At 47.1% G+C, this 6044-nt stretch overlaps 1 protein-coding gene across 2 annotated transcripts; it reads left to right on the forward strand.

Moving 5' to 3' along the window:
- The first annotated feature begins 174 nt into the window (after positions 1 to 174).
- SNRPC (small nuclear ribonucleoprotein polypeptide C) lies at positions 175 to 4604 on the forward strand. 2 transcript variants are annotated; one of them, XM_057426905.1, is made up of 6 exons: positions 175 to 197; positions 521 to 563; positions 979 to 1087; positions 2422 to 2514; positions 3080 to 3184; positions 4227 to 4604. In XM_057426905.1, exons 1-6 carry the CDS (start codon positions 190 to 192, stop codon positions 4349 to 4351), a joined length of 483 nt encoding a protein of 160 aa, XP_057282888.1. In that variant the 5' UTR covers positions 175 to 189; the 3' UTR covers positions 4352 to 4604. The 2 variants fall into 2 exon arrangements, with proteins under 2 accessions (XP_057282888.1, XP_057282889.1); XM_057426906.1 differs by having other exon boundaries at positions 2425 to 2514.
- The last annotated feature ends 1440 nt before the right edge of the window (positions 4605 to 6044 follow it).

Raw genomic sequence — 6044 nt, forward strand, 5'->3', positions numbered from 1 at the left:
CCGCTGCGCCACCAGGAGGCTCCGCCCGAGCACGGCCCCGCTCTGACGTAGCGTTACAGGCGGCTTGGGCTCGGCCCCGCCCTGCGCAGCCGCCGTGGTGCTACGGGAGCCGTCGGAGGTCAAGCGGCGGAAGGTGTCGCTGTGTGATCGCGTCACTTCCTGGCGGTGCCGGTGGCGGCGGGGAGCGTCATGCCGAAGTGAGCGCGGAGGGGCCTGAGGGGACGGGGCAGGGCGGACCGGGCGGGGAGGGGGGGCGAGCCCCGCCGCTCTGGTTCGGCTCTGGTTCGGCTCTGGTTCGGCTCTGGTTCGGCTCTGGTTCGGCTCTGGTTCGGCTCTGGTTCGGCTCTGGTTCGGCTCTGGTTCGGCTCTGGTTCGGCTCTGGTTCGGCTCTGGTTCGGCTCTGGTTCAGGGCTGGGAAGGGCGGAGGATGGAGCGCGGTGCCGGGTGCGGGCTGGGCCGTGGTGGCGGGGGATGTTGGGGTTTAATCCTCACAGCGAAACAGCGAGTTTTCCCTTTTCAGGTTTTATTGTGATTACTGCGATACATACCTCACCCATGACTCGGTAAGTCCTGTGTTAACTGCTCTGTTGTATCAAGAGCCTTTAAAGACACCTTATATAAGGTTACCTGAAGTAACCTGGTGTCCTGCCTTGTTATATCTTATGTTCCTTCTAAAAAGAACCAGACTGGTGTCACCAGCTTTCAACATTTGTGGGCAGCCAGTGGTCATGGCTGCCTGTGAGTCCTGCAGTGGGTGACTAGGATGAAGCTGGCTGTTAGAGCATCCTCTTTCACTTAAATTGGAGTTTCAACGCTTAAGAGTTTATACGTAGAGTTTTTGCACATGGCCCATCCTCTGGCTGGGCGCAAAATCCAACCTGGTTCATGCTGATGAATTGTGTATGTTTAAAGTTATGCATTTCCCAGTAAACTTTGGTTTTCTGTGATATTGTGTAAGCTTTACATGATCTTTCTTAGCCCTCCGTGAGAAAAACCCACTGCAGTGGCCGAAAACACAAAGAGAATGTGAAAGACTACTATCAAAAATGGATGGAGGAGCAAGCTCAGAGCCTGATTGACAAAACAAGTAAGGCCAATCTTTCTGGAACCCTGGATTGCATCCCCTTTACCTCCTCTGTTGTACCTCTAGCTGCTTTTCTTCTGTGCTGATTCTTGTGGTGAGTCTTTGCTCTGTGAATCGTGTGCAAAAAAACTTCCCTTAGAACCTGAATTTTGAACTTATTGGAGTGTGGCTTCCACCAAAGACGCCAGGGGCTCAACCCAAGGGGTCATTGGGAGCAGGCACCGCCTTAGTGTGGTTGAGAGGGCGGCAGACACTACCTACTGCTGCTAATAGTGTCCTAAAGGGTCACATAACATGGTTTTGCTCTTTGGTAGTAGCATGTTTATAGAAAGAGCCCAAATCAGAAATCCAAAAAATAGGAAAACGGACATTAAAATGTGTGGACTCTTGCCCTTTTTTATTTTAAAACGTAGTTTCTTGCCCTCAGTTCCCTGGGATATTGATTCCCTTCCCCTGCTGTTGAAAGCAAGAATATAAATAAAGTGTGAAGTGTTTCTTCTGTCAGTTTATAGAATTCTTTACTTCTTGCTTGTTCTCTGAATAATGGTCCTTTTCTTCATGAAAAGGAATACAAGTGCCAGGTTAACCTTATGGCAACTTTATTTAGATTGTAGAATCAGAGACCCAGTTGGAGGCGCCCATAAGGATCTTTGAGCCCAACCTCCTGCTTCTCACAAGAATACCTAAAACTAAACTATATGACTAAAGAGTGTCCTTCAGATGCTCCTTGTACTCTGGCAGGCTTGGTGCCATGGCCACTTCCCTGGAGAGCCCATTCCAGGGACTGACCACCCTCAGCAAAAGCCTTTTCCTGACGCACAGTCTGCGCTTCCCTGGCGCAGCCTCATTCATTGTGCCCATTCTCAATTTCACATCTTTTGCCTTCCTTCTAGTCAATTCCAGTCTCTTGAATTTCTTCTTTTCCCTTTCACGAATGACGTTTTTCATGCTTTTTGTCACCTACTTAAGTCACTGCTAATTAGGATTTTCATGTCTTTACTGATTCCAGTTGAAAGCTGCAGCTGAAAATCACGAGATGTATTTTTTTTGTAGCACCCGCCTTCCTGTTAGGTGTGTGAAACCCATCAAGGAGCTGTCTAGTCTCAGCTGGAGTAATTACTGTAATAATTGTCTTCAAGAATATCAGGTGTTTCCGCAGCATAAACCAGGGATTTGTTCCAGAGTTAGAACAACTGAGCACGCAGCATGACGTGAAGTATGCTCTGACCGCGTGGCATGCGAAGGACGATTGGCGCAGGAGCTTCCTCAGCCTAGTAACTGGCTTTTCTCCTGGGATTCTTTCTTTCCCCCTTTTTCTTTTCTTTTCCCCCCCAATGTAGCGGCTGCCTTCCAGCAAGGAAAAATCCCACCTACCCCGTTCTCGGCACCACCTCCCGCAGGAGCCATGATACCACCTCCTCCCAGCATCCGTAAGTCTGCACTGCACAGGTTTTGACAGGGCTGGCAGCAGTGTTGCCTGTTTCCTGGACTTGTAGAGAAGAGTCCTTTTAGCTTGGAATCAAGCTAAGATGTTTTGAGCTTGTGAATACCAAAATGTAAGTGAATGTTTTGTCAGAGTCTCTCAGCAACCATCTTAAGCTTTATTTTGTCTTATTTTAGTACTTTAGTTAGGCACATTAATAGAAATAATGTGCCTCCTTGTTTTGTTTTTTAAATAGAATAGGATTGATAATGTTCTTTTGTGCTTCAGCTGGCACATGGCTGAGCTCTTTCTTCAAAGTCCTGCTGTTGGCAGCAGTAGCCACCTGCATTAGGTATGCAAAGGTGGCAGTAACAGCTTGCATACGCTTCCTCCAGTTCACTTTTTGGCACCGGAAGTCAGAGTTGAATCTGAAAATGATGGCAGGCAGTTGTAAAAGAACCTGAGACGCTTCAGTTACTAAAATGTCCCGTGAAGTTAAACTACTTCGCGTTGCATGTTGTCGATGAATGTGAAAGCAGCCAGATGTGTAACTGATCTGTGTATCTGTTCAGCTGGCCCCCCGAGACCCGGCATGATGCCGGCCCCTCATATGGGTGGGCCACCAATGATGCCAATGATGGGCCCACCCCCACCAGGAATGATGCCAGTTGGACCTGGTAAGTCTGGGTACAGGTAAATCCCCAGCTGTGGTACTGTGCGCTCTGGTTTTGCAGGGTGTTTGGGTTGTGGGTTTTGTCCAGCTGGGCAATAGAGAGATGTCAGAAGACCTCAGCTGCGGTGTTTGGGTGCTAGCTGTAGTGACACACTGGTTTATAGCTTGTGTCACTTCAGAGATCGTATTCGACACAGCATAGATGGACAGCCCTGAGTGTCAGGCTGTAGAAGTAGTTCAGTTTCCATGTACTATACACACACATTGGATCCATTATCCTCTGTGTGTTAAGACATAAAGTAGTCTTACAACTGTTAATTTATGTTGCTTTATGACTTGTTGAAAGTGACTGTTTCCCTGTACAGCTGAAACTGTGTAGCTTTTCTACCTCAGGTTTTAGCAGTACAGGAATTCAGTTTGTCGTGCTGAGTTTTTTTGCACAAGGGCTGCACTTCACTAAATGAATTTTAATCTTTACAATGTCTCAAGATAATGTGTTTTAGAGAAATAATATTTTCCTCCTGAACAGTAACTGCAAACAAAAATGTCTTTGGTCCACTCTGCTTTTGAGCTTCCCTGCATTGGAAGAGGACATCTTGCTGAAGCAGTTAACTGGAATAAATCTAAAAGAACACACAATGCTCTAAAAGCAGCAAAGTGTCTCCCGTGGTTGCCTTGCTGGTGGAAACTGTTCTTTAAGTGCTTTTTTAAAGGCACAGAAAATGTGCATAATGTGCTATCATTAAGCAGCATAGTGGCTTCCAAATGCGCTTTCCAATTCAGTGATTAATCCAACGTCCCTTTGAGTGGCTGAAAATAACTTATCAGTGGGTATTGTCAGAAGTGGCCATATAACCCGGGACCTGGTTCTTCCACTTGCTAATACCCCTCAGGGAAACATAATCCAGCTTCCAGATCTAAGCTTACACACCTGTAAAGGGGAAGTTCCCTGGAGGGTTGGGGGCGAACCTGCACATGTATTGACATGACTGGGTAGTTGCTACTCCTAAGAGCTCTTCTGTGACATCTTCTCTTTCCCCTTGTAGCTCCGGGGATGAGGCCACCAATGGGTGGACACATGCCAATGATGCCAGGGCCCCCAATGATGAGACCACCCTCCAGACCCATGATGGTGCCAACCAGGCCAGGAATGACCCGTCCAGACAGATAAAGGTGGAAATGGAGTTGTCTTTTCATTTTCATATTGTGATCTTCTGTATGATAAAATACCACAGACCTCTGTTTCTAAGGTTTTGTAATAAAATAGCATGTATAAGAGATGTGCTGTTGCTGCAGCTTGCAGGTGGTTTGTCCTACATCCTGCTGCACACTGGACGGATGCTTTTTGGTTCTCTTCCCCCCCCTTTTGAATCTTAAAACACAACAATAAAGCATTGATGCTGGTTTACATGTAGAGAATGTGAGCCTTGCTCTGTGTGGTGTTTCTGCCTGGCAGAAAGAGATGTTGGTTTTCTTTGTTCCCTACCTGTCTTATGTAGAATTTTCCCTGTTTTTACCTCCTCAGTTCTTAGGTGGTCTCTTTTCCATGTCACACCCCTCCACAGATGTGTTGCCATCAGCATTTTGAACTCTTGTTTCAAAACAAATGCCCATGTTTTTAAATAAAACCCAAAGTGACCCAAGGCTGGTATCTCTGCCTGGTGAGACTGCAAGGTTAAGTGACTTCCCTAGACAGAATAGGGGGAATTTAGTAAAATGTTGATTCTCCACTGAGGGAAGCAAAGAGCTGCAGTTAAAATGCTGCTTCTTACAGTAATTGTTCTGATACTGCCAAACGTATTTCTGCTTTTCTGTTGTTACTGGGACATATGTGTGGACACATAGAATTATGTTACTGGAGCTGTTCAGTCAGTAGTTATTGACACTCTGCTCCCTCCTTAGCATGAGGGGACATGATCTGGAAGACACAGGCCAAACCCTTTATCTTATTAAAAGGGTTTTGATGAGCTGTACATGATGCAGGTGCACAAATCCAAATGAGCTGTGCTTTTTATAAAGGCAAGCAGTGATCGGAGAGACAAGGAGAATGGCTTTAAACTGACAGAGGGGAAATTTACATTTGATACCAGGAAGAAGTTATTACTGTGTTAGTAGAAGCTGTTCCTGCCTGTGGCAGGGGTTGGAGCTGGATGAGCTTTAAGGTCCTTTCCAACCCAAACCACTCTGGGATTCTATGGTAGGATTCTGTGAATCAAGATAATTTATTCTGTGGGTATAACTGGCTGTTCTGTGCATGTTGTTATCTGCATCAGCCTGCAGAAGTGTCTAATTCATTCTTGACTTATTTGCATCTAATACGGAAGTGTGAGGAGGATTTGCCTCTGCCAACGCAAAAATAGGCAGGAATTAGTGGTTTGGAAGCTGTTAGAAGTTCAAGGTTTGTGTGCCACTCGAGTTCCCACCTACCCTAGGATTAAAACAGAACACACACAGTGGAGTACAGAGCATGTGGGTTTCGTGTCACAGCACTGAAGGTGCGAGTGTCTGGGGCAGGGCTCCGGCGTCCTGCCAGGCAGCAGAACCGTGCCTCCCCATGGGCTGCCTTTGCTGAGCGCCGCCTTGGAAGGGAAATGCTCCAGTGTGATCCATGCTGGAATCTCGTGCCACTGAAGTGACCGGCTCTGGAGTCATCACTACAATGCACAGCTACAACTAGCGCAGGAGCTGCATGAAGTTAGGATGGTGTGTGCTCATCCAGGCACCTCGCTGGCTTGTATTTCACCTTCGATTATCGTAGTGTGAGCACCTTAATACAAACCTTCATTTTGGCCGACCAAGGGCTATAAGAGGTGATGCTAAGCGGGTTTTCACCGGCAGCCCCGCTAATCACCGCGTTAACAGGG

This window comes from Pezoporus wallicus, unplaced genomic scaffold, assembly GCF_028554395.1.
Source record: "Pezoporus wallicus isolate ANWC-B61680 ecotype Strahan unplaced genomic scaffold, APGP_CSIRO_Pwel_v1 contig_11646, whole genome shotgun sequence".
NCBI lineage: Eukaryota > Metazoa > Chordata > Aves > Psittaciformes > Psittacidae > Pezoporus > Pezoporus wallicus.